This window comes from Rattus norvegicus, chromosome 9, assembly GCF_021556685.1.
Source record: "Rattus norvegicus strain SHRSP/BbbUtx chromosome 9, alternate assembly SHRSP_T2T, whole genome shotgun sequence".
Classification (NCBI taxonomy): Eukaryota; Metazoa; Chordata; class Mammalia; order Rodentia; family Muridae; genus Rattus; species Rattus norvegicus.
The window spans coordinates 101,620,411-101,646,499 of record NC_141542.1 but is presented as its reverse complement, the minus strand read 5'-3'; the positions used below and the strand labels follow the sequence as shown (position 1 = coordinate 101,646,499).

General features: G+C 44.9%; 1 protein-coding gene across 10 annotated transcripts in view; it reads right to left on the bottom strand.

Annotated features, from left to right (window-relative positions):
* Positions 1-11,034: 11,034 nt before the first annotated feature.
* Positions 11,035-26,089, bottom strand: part of Cab39 (calcium binding protein 39) — a 61,435-nt gene continuing 46,380 nt past the window's right edge. For 8 of the 10 annotated variants that reach the window (XM_087565570.1, XM_087565574.1, XM_087565576.1 and 5 more), the window contains 5 exons: positions 20,781-20,949; positions 18,122-18,181; positions 15,255-15,320; positions 14,189-14,332; positions 11,038-13,586 (listed from right to left, as the gene is read on the bottom strand). In XM_087565570.1, the coding sequence (XP_087421696.1) occupies positions 13,398-13,586; positions 14,189-14,332; positions 15,255-15,320; positions 18,122-18,181; positions 20,781-20,949 (628 nt within the window). In that variant the 3' untranslated portion in view covers positions 11,038-13,397. Of the gene's footprint in view, positions 13,587-14,188; positions 14,333-15,254; positions 15,321-18,121; positions 18,182-20,780; positions 20,950-26,089 lie in introns of all 10 variants that reach the window. The other 2 variants (NM_001401625.1, NM_001106924.1) reach the window with 2 other exon arrangements.

The window sequence follows — 26,089 nt, the reverse complement described above, 5'->3', positions numbered from 1 at the left end:
CTGCTTTTTGTAAGCCAAAGTAATGTGTTATTTCAAGATTTGTATTAACGGCCTCTGGTCTGTTTCTAGTAATTGTGTGTGAGTCTGGAAGAGGTTTTGTGCATACCCCCCATGTGTTCTACCACTAGACTACTGCCCTCACCCTCCGGTAGTTTAATCTCCAATCTGGTTTCCACTAAAGGTTTTTGTTGTGGTGGTTGTTTGTTTGTTTGTTCTGAGACAGGATTGTTAGTTGTTCTTGTCACCCTGACACATGTAGAGGGAGGGGTCCCCGGAATTGTGACTTAAATGATAATGCCACCCCCCACCCCAACAAGCTCAGATGCTGGGATACTTGGCCCCAGTTGGTGGTATGCTTAGGAGTGTGGCCTTGCTGGAGGAAGTTCATGTCTGGGGGCAGGCTTTGAGGTTTCAGAAACCTTGTATCATTTCTAGGTCACTCTCTCTGGTTCGTGTCTGTGGTTGAAGGTGTGAATGCGTGGCTTGCTGGTCCAGCTGCCTGCTGCCTCCCTGCTGTGCCGGTGATGGACTCACATCTCTCCCTGGAACTGTAAAATAAACCCTTTCTTCTATACGTTGCATTGATCATGGTGTTTTACTGCAGTGGTGTAAAGGAACTACTCTGCATGGGGAGAGGGCATCTCAATTAAGGGACTGCCCCCACCAGACTGTCCTTGAGCAAATCTGTAGGGCATTTTCTTGACTGATAATTAATGGAGGAGGGCCTAGCCCACTGTGAGTGCCATCATTGGGTGTGTGGGTCTGGGCTGTTTAAGAAAGGTGGCTGAACAAGCTAGGGGGAGCAAGCCAGTAAGCAGGATTCCTCCAGGGCCTCGGTTTCTGCTGGTTCAGTGTGCGCTCAAGGTTCCTATGGTCCTGCTCTGGCTTCACTTAATGGCGGACTGTAGGCTGAAATGAAGCAATTTCCTCCTCAAGTGTTGGTCAGTGTTTTCTCACACAACAAAAGTCAAAGTAGGACAGTCACCGTGGAGCAGAGGATGCCCTTGAACTTTTGATCTTCCTGCTTCCTCTGTCTGAAGCACTGAGATTATAGGTGTGTATCAGCCCAGCCAGTTTTTAGTTTTTACAAATATTAGACAAACACTTCACACACTGAGCTGCATCCCTACCCATTAATGTTGAATCAAGGTCTCCTTTGCCACTGTCCACAAAACTGATTTCCCAAAACTTTTATGCCTTTCTCCTAGGTAGGCAGAAAAGTCCAGCGGTCAATCTGTCTCTACCTGCATAAAGTGGTCCCAGTGGAACTCTATAACCCCCGTCCCAGCACCTTCAGCCTGAAGGACCCGAGAAGCCGAACCTGGTCCAAGGTCCCTTTATTGCTGCTGGCATAGTACAGGACTATGCCTTTAAGATTAGTGTGACCCAGAACATTGTGGCCCTTTGAAGAAACTATGTGGCCTTAGGTGGTTGGGACCCACAGGGCACAGCACACTGAAGTCAAGGTGCCCTCCACCTGGACCCCACCAGTCACCATGACTGTGGCTGATTCCAGTGGAGGAACCAGGGAAGGGATACGTTAAATCAATGTGACTGGAGCCCTGTCTTCCATGGAGGAAACCCTACATTCTGATCCTCAGGAGGCTTCATCTTGCCCACCACGGATCAGGCCGCACCCCTGGTCTGGGGACAGTAGAGTCTTGAATGCAGGGAGGGATGCAGGAGGGACTGTGTGGGGCCTTGTAATGGGTTTTGTCTCACATGACCAGTTTCCCGTTAAACACCAAGGAAGGAGTAAGTGAAGTGTTTTGCTTTTCTCTTTCAATAATGAGCAAGGGAGAAACGAACTTCAACTCTGGTGACAACAGTTCTTACTCTAAACCTTTATTGGCGCTCATCTGGGCAGATTAGATGCAATTAGTGTTTGTGTGTTTTTATTTAAGCCTTTGTTTTAACTTATACACACATATATCTCTGTCTCTATATCTACTTATCTATCTCCATGTATGTATGTATGTATGTATGTATGTATGTATGTATGTATGTATATGCATGTATGTATGTATCCATCGATATAGATATTTCTTTTACGTATATATGGGAGCATCTGCATGTATGTATGCGTACCACACGTGCCACAAGAGATCTCAGACCCTTTGGAACTACTGTTACAGCTTCCTGTTATGGATGCTGAGAGCTGGACCAGGTCCTCCTCAGGAGCAGCCGACGCTCTTAGCTGCTGAGCCATCTCCATGCTCACCTTTGTCTGTATCTTTATACTGAAAGAGCGACCGTCTCACAGCGAGTAGCGCTGGGTCTTGCTTGCTGCCCTCGATGTGGAGTCTTAACCGGCTTTCATGAGGAAGTACAGCTGTGGTGGAGAATTCGGCCGTTCTCTTGCTGGTTGATTTTTATGCCTCCATCCATTTTTGACCTTGGCTCATTTCTTTCTCTTATTTATTAGGCATAGTGTGGTCTTTGATATTTATATTTTCTATATACCTCTTTACCTTTAGGGGGAGGGGAGTGGCTGACCCCGGGATCCTATGAAGTTAAAGACCTTCTGAAAATACAAGGGTTTCTTACCACATAACCGCGCCTTTTCTTATCTGTTCCAAATGTGCTTCCTTAACCGTTATGATTCTCACGATGTATTATTACATACTGCTCCGAACAGTGACTTGCCTTCTAGGGAAATTGAGGAAAGATAGCACTGCCTTTGATATTTACCGTCCATTTGCCTTCTGGTTCTCCCCCTTTTCCTGTTTCCATCTGGGTCCTCTCTGGGTCCTGAGCGCTCGGTGGCAGTTACAGTAAGCTAATCATGGGCTAGCAATATGCTCAGCTGAGGTTTACTCAGAAATGTCTTTATGTCATCTTCACATCAGTATGACAGAAATAAGGTCATTATTATTATTATTGGCACACTCTTATATAATAATAATAATAATAATAATAACAATATACTTGTGAGGGTGTATATTTATTGGTGTGAGTGTGGGTGGGAGCATGTATATATATATGCATGTGGAGGTCAGAGGACAGACAACCTTGGGTTTTGTGTGTGTGCACATATGTGTGTGTGTGTGTGTGTGTGTGTGTGTACTCACATGTGTGTGTGTGGGGGGATCACCCACAAAGGCTAGTCTCATTCTATAGCCCAGGCTGGCCTCAAACTCCCTCACCATGCTTGCCTCTATTTGTGTGTTTGAATCTGAGGAATGACTCTATTTAAAAAAATATGTATGTATGTATGTATGTATGTATGTATGTATGTATGTATGTATGTATGTGTGAGTTTACTGTAGCTGACTTCAGACACACCAGAAGAGGGCATCAGATCTCATTACAGATGGCTGTGAGCCACCATGTGGTTGCTGGGAATGAACTCAGGACCTCTGGAAGGGCAGTCAGTGCTCTTAACCACTGAGCCATCTCTCCAGCCTGAGGAATGACTCTTATGGACAGAATATCATTGGGATTCTTGGAGTTGGAGTTAGAGGTGGTTGTGGGTCATACAGTGTGGTGTAGAGAAGTGAACCCAGGTCCTATGGGAGAGCAGCAAGCACTCTTAACTGCTGAGCAATCTTCGAAGCCCCTCTTCCTCCATTTCATCTTTCCTTAAGACAATCTGTCACTGGTGTGGAACTCCCCCAGTAAGCTAGGCTGGCTGATGGTGAACCCCAAGGAACTGCCCAGCACTGAGATTCCAAGCACATGCCACCACACCCAGCATTATTGTGTGAGTCCTGGGCTTTGAACTCAGGTCCTCATGCTTGCAAGGCAAGTACTTTACCTGCTGAGCTACCCTCCTTGCCTCTGTATTCTTCTGTCTCAATGATAAGCATTGTGCTAAGGAAACACATTATCAGTATTAGTTTCTCAATGCATTACAATTAGACAACAGAAACAAAGTACAAACTTCCTTTTGATGCTAAAGTGTGACCAAACTGATAGCTGGATAGAAGCAAATGATTCTTTAAAACAGAAAAAGTTTAAACTTGGTGCTTTTTAGTACATTTGTAGAATTGAGAACTATTTTTAAAAAACTCAGTGTCAGAACATCTTACATGCTTCAAAATGTCTCCGCTCACCGTTTGCAGCTAATGCCTGGTCCTGGCCTCGGGATGAAATCATTTTTGATCTACTTCCCACCAAACGCAGGCTATGCCACATAAACAGGTGGCTGAGGTACAGTCTCCGGTGCCAAGATTCGTCCTCAGCACAGTGTTCTTCCGGCCCCTCCAGGCGGCAGCAGGCAGCAGTCACTCCGTGTTCCCTGTAGGGACCGCCACACTTGGTTCTTGTGTCCCGTGCTTGCATTACCTCAAGGCTGTGGTTCTCAAGTCCGCTGCTGCAGACACCGGGCCCATGACACTTTCAGACCCCTGCTTTCATTTTCTTGAGAAGATCCCTTGGAGTCTGGCCCTCCTGTGTCAATTAGGAATTAAGAAAATGCCTCCTCCCCCACCCTACCCCCAGCCACAGCCACAGGCCAATCTGATGAAGGCAATTCCTCATTTGAGAGCCCTCCTCAAAGGCGCGTTAGTTCTTTTCCTCTCTCAGGTCACGAAAGGGTCATGTTTTACTCTTTTCCATATTTTCCTTCCTCTCCTTTCATTTCCAACCTGTTTGTGAATCTTTCTTTATTTTATTATATATTTGTTTGAGATAACGTCCTATTCTATTATTATTCTATTGTGTAGCCCAGGCTGGCCCCAAACTCCCTCACCATACTTAGCTTTATTTGAGTGTTCGAATCTGAGGAATGACTCTCACAGACAGAATGTCATCGCCAGATCTGGCTTTTTTTTTTTTTACTGGTCAGATTGGAGACCCATTCCACTGGGGTAGACTTTAATATTGTCAACGATATTTGCCCTTCAGGACCTGTTTAGCGCTCCTGTTTCTCTCCAACCCCTTTCTCATTAGAAGGTTCTGTCTGTTGTTCTCAATGTTTTTTTAGTTTCATTTTAACTCTTGTTGGTTTTTTTCTTAAAAAAGTGGCTGCTCTAGGTATTACTATGTGTTTTACCTCATTTTACCAACGTTTGATGCTAACCACTGGGGCAAAAAGTGAAACTTCGCTCCACATATGCCAGTTCTGCCCCTCTTTCCTGTGTGCCATTATGTCATAGACGGCACACTTATTTACAAAATTAACAAAACGCTACAGTATCACGCTTGTTTTATATAAACTTTGGAAGTCAGAGGGGAAAGCATATTTATGTTTCAAAACCTACACATTCCTCTAATCTGGAACTCTTCCTGCCAGAGACTTAGTTACCACCCGCTCCTCTTTCTTCAGCCTAAAGACTTGTCTCCAGTATTTACTTCTGAGACAGGTCGGTGAGTAGTAGGTCTCCCAGTCTGCCTTGAAAATGCCTTCATTTTCCCGTCCCCCTTGAAGGTCAGCTTTACTAGATTTTTCTCTAAATCTTTTTCAGTTGTGTTTACTTACTTCTGTGTGCCCTTGTGCCATTGGTCGTCCTCCCGCCATAAGGGTACCAGGGTATTGCCTGTGTCTTGGAGTACTTTCCACCTGACCTCCCTGCCCTTGGGAGTTAGAGGGGAGGTGGCACAGTGAGAAACACAGAATAGCGCTGCTGCAAGCTTCTTTAATATCCTGCTCCCATGCACCATTGGCCCCAAGAAAGCACCTGTTCTAAATGGCAGTTCCCGATTGGCTGGCACTTGCACCCCGATCCTTGGTCTCTCAGGCAGTCCTCAATTAGGTTCTCCTGGAGAAGATGCTTGTGTGGCTGCGCTGTCTCCAGTGTACATAGAGGTGGCAGCTGCCTTTCCTCCTACACCAGGAATCAAACTCAGGGCATCGAGTGACTTTACTGGCTAGGCCAAATCAGCAGTTCCTAGATATAGAATTCTTGGTTGATTGATTCTCGTTCTCTCTCTCTCTCTCTCTCTCTCTCTCTCTCTCTCTCTCTCTCTCTCTCTTTTGTATGAATGTATGTATATATGTATGTATGTATGTATGTATGTATGTATGTATGTATGTATGTATGTACGTATGTTTGTCTGTCTTTTCCTCTGGCTCCTATCCCTCTAGATGAAACAATTATATCATTGTTGCCCTGAAAGTCTTTGTCAGTATTTGTTTCTGATTTTGTTTTTGTTTGTTTGTTTGTTTTGAGACAATGTTTCATTATTTAGTCAAGTAGCCAGGACTGGAGTCTCCATCCTTCTGCCTCAGCCTCCTGAGTGTTGAGACCACAGGCAGGTAGGTATCACCGCTCTGGCTAGGTGAACGGCTCTTGTATTAAAACCTTTGTAGCTCTATCACGGTACAGTCCTCCTCTGGGGCTCTCTGCACTGATCTTATCTGGGAGTTCACTGGGTGTCTTGGATGTGCTGGACAGCGGTGTTGGGTGACTGTAAACTGACCTTCAGATTAGAATGAGGTGAGCTTGACACAGGGGCAGCTGTAACTTGGTGGTGCCCTGGGCCCAGTGTGCAGTCTGAGTATGCAGTTTGCAGCAGCTCCAGCCTTGTATTAGAGTCCACTCTGGAGCTGCCCATGTTCTGGTTTCCCTCTTCTTGGTTCTCCTCTGGATCAGATTCTGGCAGGGCCATAGGATCTACTCACCTCAGGAATGTTCTAGATTCTAAACTGGGCATGATAGCATATACTTGTAATCCCAGCAGTTGGGAGATAGAGGATAGAAGATTAGTAAATTGGAGGCCAGCCAGGATGATATAGCAAGTCCCTGTATAAACAAAACAAAGCGGCCAAGAGTGGTCAGGATCTGCAGTTCCTTCTACTGCCTGACCACAGCTTTCTGCTTTTTTAGCAATATGTGGATATGTGGAGGAAGTTGTTTCTGGGCCAAGCGAGATCTCTCTCTCTCTCTCTCTCTCTCTCTCTCTCTCTCTCTCTCTCTCAAATAAAGTAGTTCACCCCTTTTAACCACTACAAAGAAAGTTCTCTGGAGTAATCTGTTGTCTACTGATCCACATTTTTGTAGTATGTGATTTTTTCTTTTTTCAGATTTATTTATTTTTATTTTTATAAGTACACTGTCGTTGTCTTCAGACACACCAGAAGAGAGCATCGGATCCCATTACAGATGGTGGTGAACCACCACGTGGTTGCTGGGAATTGAACTTGGGACCTCTGGAAGAGCAAACAGTGCTTTTAACCGCTGAGCCATCTCTCCAGCCCGCAATGTATTTATATTCAGGGATCTTCCAGGCTTCAACTCAGAGCTTCTCAACCACCTTCCCAATGCACAATCCTTTAAATAGTTCATGTTGTAGTGACCCCCAACCATAAAATTGTCTTTGTTACTACTTCCTAACTGTACAGTTATCATACTACTGTTATGAATCATAATGTAAATATCGGATATGCAGGATATCTGATGTGGCCCCATGGGGTCAAGAGCCACAGGTTGAGAAGCACTGCTCGCTCTACTCTCTCATATAAACCATTCTGCTCCCCGGAGCCCAGCTGTATTATCCCTCGTCTTCCTCAGTCTCTCAATGCTCACATGAAGCATTCCCTTACCAGGTGAGGCATTCAGGTAAAAGCCTGAATTTGGGGATTCATTTGCCTCCGCTTTCATGGGGCAAACAGGCATATGTTGCTTGTATTCTCATTGGCACAAGACCAGAGACTTAAACCTTCTAAACTGTGCTTGGAAGACGCTGAAGCCAGAGCTTCTCAGATCTTCTGGCCTGGTGCTGTCCCCATTCACCTGACTGCAGAGTCAATGCACTCTCTGTCTTGGTGCCTGGATGCTGTGAGTGGCAGGTGTCAGTGTTCAAGAGTACATGTCACGGTGATGACAAAGCACCTGGGCCATTCTAACATCACCAATACCAGTAAAGGATTGGCTTTTTCTTTTGTTTTAGACAGGGTCTTATGACGTTCCCTGGTTTTTTGGGAACTCACTATTTAGACCAGGCTGGCCTTGAACTACGGACATCCACCTGCCTCTGCCTCCACAGTGCTGTGATTAAAGGCTGCCCTCACCAGATTCAGGAAGGATATTGTTTTTTATCTCTGAAACCGGAGGATGACTCAAAGTTGGGGAGCATTCTGAAAGGTACTGCAGAACATGGGACCCCCTCCCACTGGGCTTTCCAAGCTGTCATGTATTGACGAGCTACTGTGTGCTGGGCACTTTCTTCAGCTCCCTTAGAAGGTCCAAGAATTGGCTTTTACTCTTCTCCCCATCTTGAATAGAGATGTGGCAGGGCCAGCAGGGAGAGCAGAAACGAAGCAGGGCATGCTGGGTAGAGCAGGAAAACCTGCTCTGTCACCGTTTTTCACATTTGCTTCCAGGTACACTTGGCTTTTTGCCTCAACTGTTTTTAAAACCACAGGACAGACAGATCCTTTCAGTGAGACAGTTAACTTCTGGTTCTTCTCAACCAGTCTGAATCAAAACTCCACATCTTCCACGGAGAATAAAGGGTGTGAGGTGGAAGTGCTCTGTAGACACCCCTTTGTGCCATTGCAGTCCATGAGGAACAAACTGCCACCCAGCTAAGCCCACTCTCACACTTCTGGTGCCTCCTGCCCTTCAAGGATGCCAGGGCCTCGGGGCTGTCATTCAGATGTAAGATGCCAAGTATCCTATGCTTTCCCTGTTGTTCTCCAGACCCCAGAGAGTTGGCTCTGGTCTTCCAGGGGTGGAGGTGGGGCATAGGGGGGTATCCATAACAAGCAGGTCCTTGTCTGTGGGGACCCACCCCAAGCTAACCTCTCAGTGTGGGTGCCATGGGACAGTCAGTAAAAGGAGAGCACATTGAGTCTCAGATGTTGCCTTGTTCTCTGCTGTCATTAAAGCATGTCCACAGGTCTATAGCCTACAAGGAATGTTAGATGTTGGTCCCCTCTGTGCTGCTTCCAACAGGTCGATGCTTGGAAAATGAAGGGGGCCTTTCAGAGCTTGCCACTCAGAACCACGAAGAACAATGTCTGCCTCCTTGGTGCAACAAGACGCACTCAGCCAGGGCTTCTTCTGCTCCCCAGTCTCTAGACCTCTGCTCCTGTTTCTATGCCAACCTACCTACTCGGTCTTGTTTGAAAGTGATGTACCCACAGGGATCTCCAGGCTGCCCCGCAAGAGACACCCCTCCCCCGAGCTCCTGGGTCTTTTCAACGCTCAGGTATGTCTGCAGCACCAAACTAAGGAATTACACTGCCCTCCAGTGGGCTTAAAGCGTAAAAGCAACTCACCGCAGCCACCTAGAGGGGAGGTTGCTACAAGGATGGAGTTCTAGCTGGTTGTTTGGGCCAGCATTGGGACAGTTTCTAATGAGGCGCTATAATCTATTTGGGACCAGGTCTTGGGAAACACTTGGGTCAGAGAGGATCAAGCTAGGTATCGTGGTGGACGTTGGGGCTCAGACCTGCTTCTAAGTCCAGAAGGCAGATGAACACTTCAGACAGGTTGAGAAGCACTGATCTTCCTTTTTCCACCAGCCAGTTTTTCATCATCAGGGCAGCTGCTGGGTCCAGAGGAGGGCCCTGTGGCCATTGTATACAGGCAATGTACAAGGTGCTGATGGTCCTGTATCCAAGTTGCAGACTGGCATCTGGCTCTACCCTTCGATGGAAACCCCCAGGACCAGGGCCACAGACTAGACCAAGCAAAGGAACTGCTAGGCAATGGCACCTGGGAGTTTCCAATGGCCTGCTAGTCACTGAGGCACTGTTCACCTTTGCATCCCAAAGGACGCCTCACCTACTGCAAAATATATCTATTTCTACTCCAGCCCACAGAGTGTATGCGATGCAGGTGGTTCAGAAGTCATTGCCTGGCAAGTTATAATTTTGATCAGCTAAAATTACAAAACCTGTTACCTGTGTGGAAATACAGGAAGCACGTTATGTCCACAGACGCCTACACAAAGGTACTTGAGTCGCAGGAAGGAAAGTAACTGTAGAGGATATAATCTCTTGTCTAGGAAAGTTGGGGGGGGGGGGCTGGTGTGTGTATCTGATGTCCGACCTCTCCAGGGACAGGAATATAGGGCATCAGACATGTAGGTTTCTGAGGTCACTGTAGATGGTGCCACAACAGCTACATCTTTGTGCAGCCACTGACCCCCTCTGGGTAGTGTTGAGTACAGGGAGGCAGATCCCTGGAGGTCCAGAGCTGCCAAGCCTTAGTAAGGCAGTCTTGGCCTCATAAGTGCTTAGTGGAGGGAGACCCATGGGGTAACTAGAAGTAAACCTTAGTGGGAGAAAACTGATGGTCACACATGGTAGGAAATGTTCAGATCATTCCTGAGGTCTAGGAGTTGAGTTCTGAGGAAGCAGTTCGGTTTGAGTATTGCAAGGGCAGTGTATCATGCTGTCCTTTTCTCTAAAGGACCTCACTGGCATTTGTGGAATGCCCTATGACCTGGGGGTGACTGGAACACTGCAGCCCTTGGGGATTCCATGACCATGAGCCCATCTAGTCCTTGCAGGTTAGGAAGGAGGTAAGCAGCCCAGGATGCTTGGCCAGCATGCAGCTGGAAGACTGCAAAGGGTCCCATGGAGACCATGGAGTGGGGAAGCACAATCTGAGGCAGGTAACCATGGCCTGGCACATGAACAGTAAGATGTTGTTACTCTACTGAAGTATCTCTGGCAAGAGCAGGCCCTCTGCCCTGTTGCCTAACATGGAGAACTTAGTGACTGACAAGGTTAAGTGTCAGCAGGGTTGTACACAGGCAAGGAGCTACCTCTGGAGACAGAATAGGGGCCACATGGGCCTTGGTGTCAGCGTACTAGGCTTCAGGGGTCTCACCTTCACCGTGGACATGGCTCTAGTGACTTGTGCATGTCTCCATCAAGCAGTGTCTCCACTATTATAAAGGAACAAAAGATAGATCTGTACTCCAAATGTTGGGAGTGGGGTACTATAAAATGGTAACAATGGTACTGAACTTCAATCACCACCCTACACAGAGGGGCAAGATAAGGGACAAACTGCAGGTGCACTAAATCTTGAGTAGGGAAAAAATGTATTTCCTGTCTGCAGACAAAAAGGTGTGCTTTTGTCTGTTGATGAATCTCTCCACGGTGACATGTGACTGTCTAAAAGACATCACAAGACAGTTTCTCCAAAATTTTATTTTAATTTAAATTACAGGGCCAGCCAGATATTCTGATAAGAAATTCACTTTTCCTCAGGAGAAAGGAAACACTTCCATGTCATTAACAATTGTATACATCTCCCACTTTTTTTAAGGGTTAAAAAAAAAAATCACATTAAGTAACTGCCTTAAGTAAAATTAACCCTTTACAACACCAAAGAAACCACACCCAGGATAATCGTTCTGGTAATAGGAACCTAGGAAATGATCACACTTTAAATGCAACTTTTCAATCTTGAATGTTTTCACATTGTTCTGTTTAAAAACAATCCAGAGCCTTCTCTGCCTTCCTCTTCCAGTGCGTTCATTAGTGACCCAGTTCTCTGACACATGGCACCCATCTGCCACAGCAAGGCTCTAGTACTACTCTGTGTTTGCCCAAGTGGAAGCTGCATTGTTGCCTCAAGTTCTCAGAGCTGGCTAGGCAACAAGACACCCCTTCCATTCGGTGTAATGGCTGCTGTCACCAGATCCTGACTCAGCGAGGGTGGCAAGGACTGGGTCACTTAGCTCAGCTGAGTCTGCTTCCTACCCAGCTGAGGATTTCCTTGTCCAGGAGATTGAATACTTTCTCTATCTCTACTGGAGAACATGAGTTATCACGCACGTACGCACACCGGTAAAGAAAGCCTTGGAAATCCTTTATTGAAGACTGCCATTTAGATGAAATAGAACAGACCTGTATTTTCTGGAGTGGTTTTTCTGACTTGTATTCCTTGAAGGAAACCTTAAAACCTAAAACATCAGCTAGGAGACTCCTTTTACTGGCCAATGAATAATTCAGTTAGTAAGAGAGGCTAGCAAAGAATAATTATGTAAATTTTTTTAGTCAGCTACAGCCATGCTGAATTGGATCGGGCAAACTCTGATTTTAAGTTGTTAGTTGTGATCCGTGTGTCAACTAAGACAGACAGACACCATTCTAGTAACTTTATGTAGATACAGTCTAGGAGACACTGTTCTGCTGTGGTCACAGTCACAAAAAGAGGTGCAAAATCAGTTACTTTATAAATACTGATAATTTGCAGCATTAAGGAAAAGGACATTAAAAACCATCAATCTCCCCGAGGACATCTAGGACCAGGGCTCTTCTTTTCCTAAGAGAAGCCAAAGTTTTAATTATTCAGTTTCACGACTACTGTACTGGATATTACTTACTCTAAAGAAAGGGTGCTCTACAAGAGGTCCCCCCCCAACAAAAAAAATCAGCATTGTTTAGCATGATCTGTATCATTCATAGATATGGCAATCTTAGGACGCATTTAAATGAGTAAGGCCAAGGTTCTGCAAGAGTATGTACAGACCGCGTTCCCGGTTTGTAGTTCTGCCTGCCAACGGCACCCCATTGGGTAACTGAATACAAGGGATTGGTTTTTTTTTCTTTTAATGCTGTGATCCTTAAATGTTAAAATCAGCATTTTCATGTAATCTCAAGTATTTCAATTACATATGAGCATTCTTTTTTTTTTTTTTTTGCAAAACTCAGGTAATAGTTACATACTACTACAATAACATTCCTCTGCTGTACAAATTAAACGATTTAAAAGAAATGAGCATTCTAAGAATTATATACAGAAGAAACCTGTAAGCAGTGTTGAAATGAAACACTGGGTGTTGCTGCTAGCGCTACTGCTTTAAAACACCTTCAAAAGTAAAATAACAAACACCCCTCAACATATCCAGGTTTACAAGTTTCAAGAAAATCAAATGTCAAAAAGTTCTAGAAAGCTGTGAAAAAGCATATATACACTTTCTTATGACCTTATGAAGTTCCACACTCGAGAAGTCGCTAAGTTTCAGTATCAATTTATTTGCACATCAACTTTATCCTCCCCAAAGCTCACACTGGATGCAGTCCTCCCTTCTGATCTCCAGTAGACCCCTGTGTACACCGTCTTCCTGCGGCAGAGACGGATGACCCGGCACCAGGGTGGGTGTGCCCGTGCCGCACTGCACAGACTGGAGAGAGCAGTGCTGATGGCCAGGCAGGTGTCAGTCCATGTCATCACGTTCTCTTCTTTCCCTAGACCACTCTCACTGTACATTTGCTTTCATGAACCCAGCCATGTTCAGAACTCCTGTAGCAAATGGAGTCTGTGAGTTCTGAAATGACACAGAGATCAAGGGAAAGACCACGTGCGCTCTAATGTGCAAGCAGCAGCAGCTACGTTCTCCAACCTGGACTGAAAAACAAAAAGGTAAAATGAAAAACCGTTCACTTAACAGCAGATTAGCAGAATGCTCCCCATGCGCCGAGGGCCTGGTGCTGAGGAGCTGACAGCAAGTGCTGAGCGTGGGTGGACGGCAGGGCGTGCTGCAGACTAGGCTTCTTGCTGGGCTGCTCTCTTCAAATCCCTGATCTGCTTGACTAAGTAGGTCTTCTCATCATTGAACTGCTCGTCTTCCGTCCTGTCGTTCTGAAATTTGCTGAGGAACTCGATGAGTTTGGTCTGGTTCTTGAGGAGGATGTCTAGGATGGGCTGTGTCTTGTTGGGGTTGGCCACAAACACCTGCAGAAGAGAAAACTACGTCCGTCAGAGGAGACATCAGTGCCCATCCAGCAGCTCCTGGGCGGGTAGGGCATTAGTCTTTCTTCAGAAGAACTTACTTTTACATGACAACGGGGATAATGATGACTACAGGCTTAGCACAAAGACTGCCAAGCCATTCTGCCTGCCCTGACACACAGTACTGAGGTCTAAACACCACCTTTGAGTTTAGAATCAAATAATTATTTCTGGGCACAGGAGGTCAGACTGAAATTTAAGATTAACACCCTACCCCACAAAGAAAGCATTAAAAATACCTCTGGCCTTGTACTGGACCTTACTTAAGCAGCTAGAGAAAGAGTCTGAGGGGAGCCTCAGATGGGATGGGGGGTGGGGGAAGACGAGGACAGGAGGGGCAGCATTTGTTTTTGCACACCTCTGTGCAAGTTGAAGAGTAATACCCACCTTCTTTGACTACACTTCTCTTCTCACTAGCAAGGGCCCAGCCCATTTCCACCCAGGCCCCGCCTCTATTTGCACGCTCTGACTGGTTACAACACGGGCAGTACTTTAGGACTTGTAATGAAGTTTCAGAAGAAGGTACTGTTTGCTGTGCAGCTCACCTTGAACACGTGAAAGGCCTCAAACTGGATGTTACGGCTCTTGTCTCGGAGGAGGTTCATCATTAACTTGAGGTTCTCAGGTTTACTGATGTATTTCGTCATAATAGTGAAGTTGTGTCTGTCTAACAGCAGTTCACCCAGAAGCTGAGAAGACATTTAGACCATTACTCTTAAATTAAGACTTAGAGCAAATCAAAAAATTAAACAATCCATCTTCCAGTCGTCACTTGATGCTAGAAGAGACTGGTTTCAAAAGACAGTAACAAAAATAAAAATGACAGCATAGGGGTTGGGGATTTAGCTCAGCGGTAGAGCACTTGCCTAGCGAGCGCAAGGCTCTGGGTTCGGTCCCCAACCCCCCCCCCCCAAAAAAAAGAAAAAAAAAATGACAGCATAACAAACCACCACCTCCCAAAGAAGGAAAGGGTAGAGGAAGTTCCGTTTATTAACTAATTTTTTTCCTGTTTTAAATTCTTTTTAGCAGGGCTTTCCAGGATGAAGGGTGGTGTTTGCCTAAATGCATGCTGTTTTTCATTTTCTCACATCTGCCTCAAAAAGCTGCATCTCAGCAGTGGTTCCTCAAGACAGCCCTGCTCAGAAAGCACAGCAGGGAGCTGAGACCGTCTCCGCTGTCTCAGTACCTCCTCACTATTCCATATGAACCCAGTGTGCAAGCGGCTGGCTACTGCTCAGCTGGGACTGTCCTCCAGGTTGTGCTTGCACTGAGCTCCAGCTGAGGCTGTCTATCAGCCACATACCGGGCTGGGAGCAGACAATATCCTTGTGGGCGGATAGAAGGGCACCTGTCCTGGTGCTAGCTGCCTGGGTTCAGATCTCCAGCTTTGAGTGGCATATTCCCCTTTGGGGTCTCTACCTTATAATGTGGGCATACAGACCACTACCACACCCCACACCCTGGAAAGACCCCAACCATGCTCAAAGCACAAATGTGCTTTTTTTCCTAAAGGTCTACAACCAGCACCAGCATGTCCCTGATGCTCCAAATTCAAGTTGCAAATACATAGTGAAGAGAAATGAATGACATGAAAAAGAGAATGTGCCATACCTTCAGTGACTGTCTCTTTGTCACATAATTTTCTGAATGAAGTAGCTTTTCATATTCACTGAAAAACTAGGAGACCAGAAAACACACATCAGGGTTAAGGAAAAGGCAGCTAGATAACACTGTAAAGTTCAGGACAGACTCTGAAATAACAAAGGCCTGAGCTCTCCTGCTGACAATGATGTCAAACCTCCCTTCCTCATGTGCCCCTATGGCAATGCCACCAGCCACTTCTATTCAGGGAGCTCCTGGGACTGGTCCCTTCCAGGCTCCAGTCAGATCCACAGACTACACTGACAAGTCCCCCTCTATACCCTAACTCCATGTGCATAAAACATTAACATAGTGGTTCTCAACCTTCCTAATGCTGCAACCCTTTAAGACATTGGCTGACCTTCTACCATACATTATGTAATTGCTATTTTTAACTTTTTGCTACTGTTATGAATCATAATGTAAATATCTGCTTAGTGAGGACCACTGCATTAACACCTTCTCACACTTTCCATATTCATTTCTTGGTGTTAAAAAATTCCTATCATTTCATATACAGGAACTCTATTTGTCTAAACCACAAAGAGAAAACCGAACCCGTTCTTTCACGGTATCAAGGAAGGAGAGAAAATAAAGATAAGAGAGGGGAGAAACCTCCAGTATTAAGGAGACAGGACTTTTGAAAGGTGAGAACTTGGCTCAAAGGTGAAGGGATCGATATTACTTAGAAATGGGATGAAGGAAAGATATTCCTGGAATGAGAGACCCGGGGAATGCAAAGCTGTAAATCAGAGTGATAGGGGTCCACCAGGTCTTCCAAGTGGGGATAGTAAGAACATGTCATCAGGGTAGGAGCAATTAATGCCAATGCATGTCAGGCAACCCAGCTTCCCTTCAACTATGTCAACAGGACATTCTGAGCAACCAGCACATATCTTTTCATCTTTTAACTGATTGTTTCCCCCCATTCTTTAGTTGGTAAAGCAAAAACCAACAAACAAAACCAAAAAAGTGGTCAAGGTTTTAAGTATATTTTTTGGTAGGACTTGATATTTCTTCTCCCTCAGATCTGACTGCACTTCACACATTTCTGTAAAAATGGCTTTCTAAAATCTTGTTAGCTGATGTCACATTCGCAAATAACATCTCACTGTGTTTTAGCATTCTCTCCAGGAGCTTGAGCGGTAGAAGGTCACATACTCTACACACTCATTAGTGGCACCTGCTGCTCTGAGGCTAAAAGGAGGCACAAAGAGTAAAGAAAGCCTTTAGTCTTAGGACTTGAAGCCAGATTCTGGGTTCTGATGTTAGAGCAGTGGTTCTCACCCTTTCTAATGTTGCAACCCTTCCTTCCTTCCTTCCTTTCCTTCCTTTCCTTCCTTCCTTCCTTCCTTCCTCCTCCTCCTCCTTCTTCTTCTTCTTCTTCTCTCTCTCTCTCTCTCTCTCTCCCTCTCCCTCTTTCTCTCTCTCTCCCTCTATGTTTGTCTGCCCATCCCTGCCTCTGCCTCTATGCCTGTCTCTCTCTCCCTCTCTCTAGTTTTTGAGATAGGGTTTCTCTGTGTAGCCTGTGCTGAACTTGCTCTGTAGACCAGCTGGCCTCCAACTCAGAGCTCTGCCTGCCTCTGCCTCTTGAGTGCATGGATTAAAGGCATGTGCTACCACTGCCCAGTGCTTTGACCCTTTGATACAGTTCCTCAGGTTGTCCTGACTCCCCAAGCCATGAAATCACTCCATTGCCTTTTCATTATCTGTAATTTTGCTACTGTCACAAACCATAATGTAGACACGCAGGATATCTAGTATGGCCCTACAAAGGGATCATGACCAACACGTTGAGAACCACCCTGTTAAAAGGCCTGTGATGCTCCAAAGAAATGAAGGCTGCCACCTCAAACCAGAAACACACAAAGGAAATAACCGCATCCAAACATTCATGGCAGAAATAAAGTGCTGTCAATGTCTAAGCTATCTATGAGGCTGCCTTCTTAGCCACATGCTGTTGGGAGGGGAACAAGGGACACACAAGGACACATAGATTCTGCCTCCAAGAATCTTATGATGTAGTGGGATAGCAAAACAAATGATGAAGTATTAACAATATTTAAAACTTCAAAGATTTAAACTACTAGTAGAAGAATTAAAAAATAAGCCAAATCACGTGGGATGGATGGGAAGTTCAGGTGGAGAGTTAGTATTCTAAGTTCTCTACATGATTATCAGATCTTGGGCAGTGTACAGGGAACCGCTGTGGCACTGTAGCCCTGGGGTAGTGTTGTGGCTGATGGGCAGCAAGTCATCAAGCACCCGGGATCACTGACAGCTCTCTGGAGGTCATCACGGCTGGGTTTGACCGACACTGACACAGAGCTGGAAGCAACCTTACCGATGGCTAGTCCAATGTCCTCACTTTACAAATAAGGAGGGTTTCTAAGCCCCCAAGCAGTGAGTGCCTTGGCCATGGCCACCAAGGAGTAAGCAGTGAAGCAGGGGCAGAGCTGGGGTCCTGCCCACTCTAGGCCAGCGCTGCTCAAATCCTATCAGCTGCTGCCTCTTTCTCTCTACTTGTATGCAGCAACTGATGAAAAAGGAAGAAAAAGTATAAAAGTCAGACTAAATTCTCTTTGCATCTTAACTAGATTATCATTCAGGAGCAAAAATGACCACTTCCCCCTTCTAAAGTAAGAAAAGTTGCAAAGGGCAATGTATGAATCAAGGTCAATTTTTGCTTTCGGACTTGTCTTAGTAAAGTGATCATTAAAACCATTTACAAACACCATACAGTCAAATATTCTGATACAAAATCTAACTGAAATCTCCATTTAAATTAATTTTTGTTAAAAATTATAAATGTTATTTAAAGTATTTCACATACTTACTCTATCATAATGTTGCTCCAAAAATTCTGCACTGAGCAACTTATGTCTTGTAAGTAAATCCTAGAAAAGGAAAAAACATGTATTTTTATAGTTGTTCTCCATTAATGCTTTCTTACAAAAGAGAATTCTAAAATATTTGACAAACTACCCAGTAAACTGCGGTTAAATATTAGCACACAATAAGAACTGAGTTCTTCATCATGGTTGTTACTCAGGACCAGGAAGTGATCTTGGTCCCACTGAGGCAGAACTGTTTGCTTCACTACAGGTGGCACTGGCCCTAGGCCATGCACATGGGCAGCAATGCAGCTTGAGCTCCAGGGTGGAGATACTGAGGCCCAGGTGTGCAAGGAGCTCGTCTCTCACTTGCCTCCCCAAAACGTCCCTTCACGGAAGTGTTCTGCATGTCCAGTCATCTACTCTTGACTTCAGACTCTGACTTAACAGCACTTCCTCAGAAAACTTGTCCTGATGGGTCATAGTTGTGATTCTACATGTGCTTGTGGGATAATTAGTTAGGAAGGTCTCTCCTTCATTAGACTGTCGGTTCCGTAAACACAAGGATCACATGGATTTTCATAAGCTTTGTGTTTCTGGCACCTAAGTTCTTCCCAGTACATAGTAAGGGTTTAGTATTAAATATATCAGTGAATGAGCCAGGAAAATTAGAAGCTGTGTTTGGGAAAGCATCACATTTTATGATCTTCATGGTATGCTTTTTTTTCCCTTTTTTTTCGGAGCTGGGGACCGAACCCAGGGCCTTGAACTTGCTAGGCAAGTGCTCTACCACTGAGCTAAATCCCCAACCCCATGGTATGCTTTTTAAGAAAGCTTCTAACCCCACCCCAAGGATTTACAGCTGTTCAAACTGCTGTATAAGGCTAGTGCTTTATTCACTCATTTAAACAGGGATGTTCAAGAAACTTTGCTAATTTTCCCCAAGTCTCATGTGAGAGTTAAACAAGTGAAATAAAAAAGCTGGAGTTCAGTTTCACATCTCTGGAGAAGCCTGCAGTACCCAGTTGCTGCTCAGCATGATTTTACACGCAGGGTCTGTCTCCATTTGACAGGTGCTAGAAGCTTTTCCATCACAGGCAGAAAGGGAAGTGGTGGTGTGTCCAGACCCTTAGCAAGCATCAACGGTTGCAATGCAGAAAGGAACACAATGCATTCCAAGCTACCAACAGAGAAAGCACCTAAGCCTCCCTGTCAAAAGAGCATGCTTGATTAAAGGCTGATGTCCCCTCAGTAGGTACTGCTAGGACAAGGCTTGTATCTACAAGCCACTGCTGAGTCCCCAGACCCTAGAATAGTGTCTGAAACAAGTCAGGCACTCAGAAACCGGATGGATGGTGGGGTATGAGACTAGCATGTCAGAATCTGTACATGGTGATGCCATTTCAATTTTGTGGCTGAATCATTCTTGTGGGCAATCTAAATCTAAGTGCAGCCAAAAGAAAAGACCCTGTTCTCTGGCCACATAAGGCACTATTACACCTCCCTTCATGCTGGGCTGCTGCTCCTGAATGGGGCACTCCCTCCCATCAATGCACCCTAATCATGATTCTGACTCCACAATGGCAGTGATGCTTGAAACATCACAGTGACCACTCTATGCTATAATTGTAAGTTAATTGCAGCTTGCTTTATACATGACATTTACACACATGTATCTGAGGAATTACCTAAAGCCTCTGCAGCAGCTGTACTGATTCTGGAAATACATCTTTGGCACCACTCATACCTTACTCAGTCAGGGTGAAACCCTACTGTCATTCCCCAAGCCTTCCCCCTGTCCTAACGTATTCATCACCCTTATAAACATTTACCCAGAGCCATCCTTACCTCCGGGGCTCTTTACTAAGCTGAGCTCTTAAAAGGAAAGTGACAACTTCTCACCGTGTTAGTGTTCATGGCTTCTGAGTATGAGTGAGCTACATATACTAAACAAGAATTCAACAATTTTTAAGGTCATTTAAGGAAATGTAATACATCAAGATTTATTCTCACTAAAAACAAAAAGAAAACATTCAAGATTGACCCATCATTTCTATACCACAAAGAGAAGTCTGCAACTAAAGAAACGGGTCACACAAATCCTCGGGAGTAAGGTGGGGGTTGTGGTGGGATAAGGTGGGGTGGGACACAGGAGGACACAGAAGGCCTAGTGCAGATAACCCTGCTCCCTTGATGGGATTCAGGTATATTCTGATGTGTCTTGGGCTGTCCATCATGCATGTAGTTCTTACATTTGATAACACATATATTCCAAAAAACATGGTGTCTGAGAGGAGGTCAGTTCCACTACCCCATCTAGTGATAGCCAAAGGAGGCACTGCAGAGGGCCCCGCCACATGAGGAAGCCTGGTTGCTGGGCAGTCTGTGTATTATCTATGCCACACTCAGGGAATAGCTCAACAGGAAAGTGTAAATTTGACCTTAAAGGACTTTTGCTTTGCTGATAAGATTTGAGAATTTAGGATTTTTTTTTTCACATTTTTGGTTGTTTTTGTGGTTTTACTACAAATACCTGAGGTATACCAAATGCATATAAAACACCTTCTTTATTCCCACTAGAGGGCAGTTGTGAGTAGGAGACAAAGATGGGGAAACAATCTGACTTGTAAATGTGCTTAGAATTTAAGTTTTTAAATGTTACCTTGAACGTAGCAAATGCATCTGAAGCTATGTCAAATGTTGACATTTCAACATATCTGAAGAAGTCATAAAACTGTTCCGACCACAAAATGATTTTTGCGAGTGGTTCGTGTCTGATGCATTCTCTTAACATTATCCCACAATTAAGAGCTATTTCTGGAGATTCATACCTGTAAAAACAAAACAAAACAAAACAAAACAAACAAAGGCCACATATGATTTCTCCTTCAAAACAGCAGAAGTGATCATTTCAAACTTTCTCAATGAAGTTTCAGATACTAAGTGAGCACTGCCGTGTTACAGCAGGATCAATTAATCTGTGTCAGAGGTGGACAGCTGCCTTCAGTCAAGAAAAGTCAACTATGGCAGAGACCATGAGAATAGAAGTTGTGTGTGTGAAAAGTCTAGAAGAAAGAGTTATGCTACCCAAGAACTTAGCTTTTACCTACTGTGCTCACCAACAACCAGAAGAACCACAACTTGAAAACAACAGTAATAGCGTATTTTTCAAACTCAGAAATTGACAGTATAAACTCAGGCCCATCCATCAAATACTCAGCAATTATACATCACTGTTTCAACACTCAAAACAGCACTTCCAGATTCTCGGAGACATGTAAGCCTCACAAATGCACGCCTCGTTCTAAGGATTTTACAAACCATCTGTACCATGGAGAACCTAGGGACCCTAAAAGTACAGAGTGGATCCCAAGACCCTGGCATTTCCTCCCTATCTCTCCAAATGCAGCCTTCTCCTTTATTCTCAGTTCCAGCTCAGCATTTCTTCCCTTGTGATCTCTGAGCTGAGCAGGCGCCTCCATAGTCCTGCTCAGACAGGTTGCTCTCCTGCTCCAGGACACCGGTGTTGGTTCTACGTCTTCTCTACCGACAAGCACACATACGTTATTTTTTTGGTAGTCAAACATCATTTCCCAATACTCTAGTGAAGTAATTATTTGGCCAGTGGAGACTCCCTCTTAACTACAACAAGATGTGTCTGTGTAATGCTCGGATGGTGCCAGTCTCTGCTTGCCTACCTGAGTCTTTTTCTTCTTGTTTTGGTATTGCTGATCAAATTCAAGGCGTGTGAATGCTGGGTAAGTATTCTATCACTCAGCTACATCCCAGCCCTATCCCTCTCTTTAAAAATAGGGAAGAACTGGAGTTGGGGATTTAGCTCAGTGGTAGAGCGCTTACCTAGGAAGCGCAAGGCCCTGGGTTTGGTCCCCAGCTCCGAAAAAAAGAACCAAAAAAAAAAAAAAAAAAAAAAAAAAAAAAAAAAAAAAAAGGGAAGAACCCCCTCCGCCCCCTAGTCTCCATTTCCCTTTTATCCTCCTGTTTCCCCTTCTTCCTGCTAAGGTGTTCACCTGCTGAGGAGAGCCCACAATCTTACGGGGCCCAACTATGACTAAATTTCTTTTCCCCAGTTCACTCTTTCTGAACCGTGGCTGGGTATTTTCCAACTGAAAAAGCCTCAAGTAAAGGTCTATGGAAGCCGAGCTTATCTAACATGAAACCTCAACCTTACCACTCAAAACCAAGACCCAACTTCCTGCCCCCTCAGCTCTGCATTTTGGCACCTGGCACCACAGACTTGCTACGCTGGGGGAATTTTATGCACCCATGCTGTCCATTATGGTGGTTACTAAGCCACAGGTGGCTACTGAGTTATCTGAAATGTGGCTATGCAAATGAGGGAGAACAACCATAATTTGAAGTTAAATCATTACACAGAGGTAGAAGCTACCATTCTAGCCTCACTGCTAATCGTCAGCTTTCAGCACTTCCTATGTTTGAAGTTATTGGGCCTTTTCATGTCTTTCAGTTTTATTTCCTTCTCTATTTCCGTTGCCACCTTCACTCACACTGTGACTAACAACTGCAAATGCATCCTAACCTTAAGCCAAGAAACAAAGTTTCCCACCAGCATTTCTAGTTTAGCAGTTTAGAACTATTGCCAAACAAGCTTCTGGGCACAGTGTCCTTTATCCTTCCCTTATTGGACTTACTGGTCTGGTACGAGCACCTCCTACCCTGTCAAAAAAGGTCCGGTTTTTCAGCTTACAGCTGCCTATCACAAGGTTTCATTTTGGCCCTGGACCTTTTGCACCGGTGACATCCCATCAGGGTGCTTTCTTTTTTTCTGTCTAAGTAAATTCTAAGCTCTCTGCAACTCCAGCCTTTAATAAACCCACTTATCTGTTGAAATCCTGCCATGTAGAGTTGTTGCCTGAGAGCACTACCTTTGTCCTTTCATCGTATGTTTGCCTCACATCCTCAACTGCATCCTCTGTCTCAGATAGGGCATGGTACTCAGCATGCTGACTGGCTCTCGTGTGATTAAAATGTCGGTTCACAAGATAGCGCATCATAGTGTTAATCTTTGCTTATCTTTAATAAACAGGACAGTTGCAAGACAAGGGTAAGACAGTTTGGGGTACGAGTATGACAGGTTTTGATCACGGTTTTTCAAGCTCGTCTAAATGATTAAACCATTAGTCAGTGAACAGTTATGCTGTTCAACCTGTTAACACTAGGTTAGAGATCACGCTAGATTTTAAATAGCTGGTAAAATACTGTTCCAAATCCAGTCCACACTAGTACTTCCTGTATGCACACTAGAGTCAGCAGCACGACCTCCCCCAAAAGCTTCCATTGAAGAACTTAGAGCCTGATAAGTCAACCGCATGGAACATTAGTAATCTAAACTATCTAATCAGCTCAAGTACAGAGATCTCCAAAGGTGGCTCACAGTGCTCCTAAAATAGTGCTACCTTCCAGGTCAGGCAGGAATCATACGGAATGAAGAAGATGTCAGAAGGCAAAGAAGCCATCACAGACCAATTGGGCTCTATCAAAAGAACAAAGGAGCCTATCAAAGGAGCACACAGTGGCCTAATAGGGGACAACTTAAATATAAAAGTGTTTCCAATGGACTAAACCAGGTTTGTGATGGTTAATAGACTGGCTGTCAACCTGACAGGATGAAAATCATCTAGCTGGTGAGCTTCGCAGCATACCTGTGAGGATCAATCTATACTAGGCAGCCTTTGGGCATGGTTGTGAAGGAGTATCTTGAATAGGGTAAGAAGGTGTTGTCCATTGCCTTAACTATGGACAACACCATACCATGGGCTAGACCTAAATAAAAAGGAAAAGTGAGCTGAGCACTCTGCTTCCTGATGTCCTCTCCTTCCACCAGGACATCCTCCCAGACCCTCCAACTGTGACCACAAAGTTAACCCTTTCTTCTTTAAGTTGCTTTTACTACTTTAGTTTAGCAACAGGAAAAATAATGCAACATCTAATATCTATTTTGAGTTAATAACAATGTTAAACAATATATTCAAGGCTTATTCAAGTCAGCAGCTAGACCACCCATGCATTAAAATAACGGCACTGGCTTTCCCCACAGACTGTATCTGGGATTTTGAAATCACCACTGTGGAGAGTTCTATTTTATGGAAGAAAATGTTTAATTAGAAGAAGCAATACCAGAATCAGTAAACTGATTCATTCATTCATCCATCCATCCATCCATCCATCCATCCATCCATCCATCCATCCATCCATCCATCCCTGTCTATTTACTTGAGACAGAGACTTGCTATGCAGCCCCAGCTGGCATTGAACTCATGGAGATCCACCATGCCCAGCTAGAGCTTTTTTTTTTTCTTTTTTAAAGTGGGCAGATTAGCTATTATAGAATAGTACAAAGCAAGAGATTTATCTATGAAATTCAGTTTGCAGAAAAGTCCATTTTAAACAAAATCATTTTGTTAAAATCAAGGAAATACAAAAGCTGGGCACCGGACTGTACAAAGTGTGTAGAAGTGCCGAGGCTGTGAAATGGCCTGCATCACACATGCGGTGCAGATGCAGAGGAGCCGAGCTGTGTGTGAGGAGACAGAAGGGCCTCGGAGGGCAGGAAGGCGCGGGGCCAATGACTGAAGTGGGGTTGTGGCTAGGGAAGGCTTGCTGTCTTTTTTTATGGTCAAATGTTCAGTTTCCCAACCAAGTGTGGTGGGAGGAGGGTAGTGCATCCCCAAGCCAAGCTTCATTCTTGGGCTTTTCCTTCTTATCCCCTTGGCTGAGGATTCTGCTCTGACCAGGTCAGAGTTTATACTTTATTTCTCAAAAATCTTACTTATTTCAGCTTCCAGTGACAGCACATGCTTCTAATACTATCATTCAGAAATGAAGTGTAGTGGATCTTTTGAGTTCAAGACCAGCAAGAGTTACATAATGAGACCCTATCTTAACGTTTTTTTTTTTAATTTTATGCATCATCTAAAAAAATATTTACATCAAAGCTGCCATGAAATGGAAGTGTTAGTTATTTTTAGACTTCAATAGACCTTTGGTTTCTATAGCAAAGGGAATTCTGGTCTGTATCACACTGTTCTAAGAACACTCAAAATCCAGACTATTCACATGGCATGTTTCCACAGGGACACTGGACTGACACAACAAAAGTTCTGTACAGCAACAGGTGAAGAAGCATCACGGATGGGTAGGAATGGAGAGGAGGAAGCAGGATGCTGCCATGTTACGGGCTCATGCTTTGTCTAAACAAGTCTGAACTTGGAGCCAAAGTGTTAAACCACAGAGATACAAATCCAAATGAGGTAATGTATGAAGCTGGCGGTAGGGGAGCAAGGTAGTTCATACCAGCGGTCACTGCAGTGGGCAAACACGCTGGGATGATATCAAGAAGTGCCAAGCAGCAGTAGTGTGGAGGTGACTGACCGACTACCTTGCCAGCTGGGTTGGCTCAGTGCTGAGAAAGAAGAGGGTCTTTTCACTTTTGTTAATTTAGATCTAAGTTTTGATTTTGTTTCTGAAACAGACAACTACCCAAATCATAAACACCTGCTTAGTCTAGAAGTAACTCCAGGAAGATGTGTAGTGACCAGCAGCACATGCTTTGCTGAACGAGGGTGAGAAGCATGCATGCCCCACAAGGAGGCTCTCACTGCTGTGTGAGGGCTGAGGTGAGGTGAGGTGAGGTGAGGTGAGGTGAGGTGAGGGGAGGTGAGGAGAGGTGAGGTGAGGGGAGGGGAGGTGAGGGGAGGTGAGGAGAGGTGAGGTGAGGTGAGGGGAGGTGAGGAGAGGGGAGGTGAGGTAAGGGGAGGTGAGGTAAGGTGAGGTGAGGGGAGGGGAAGGGAGGTGAGGTGAGGGGAGGGGAGGGGAGGGGAGCGGAGCGGAGGGGAGGGGAGGGGAGATGAGGTGCAGAGGAAGCCTCTTTGGACCCAATTAGCCTGGGATCTCAATGATTTTGCTATTACAGAACTGACATTAGGCCTCTCT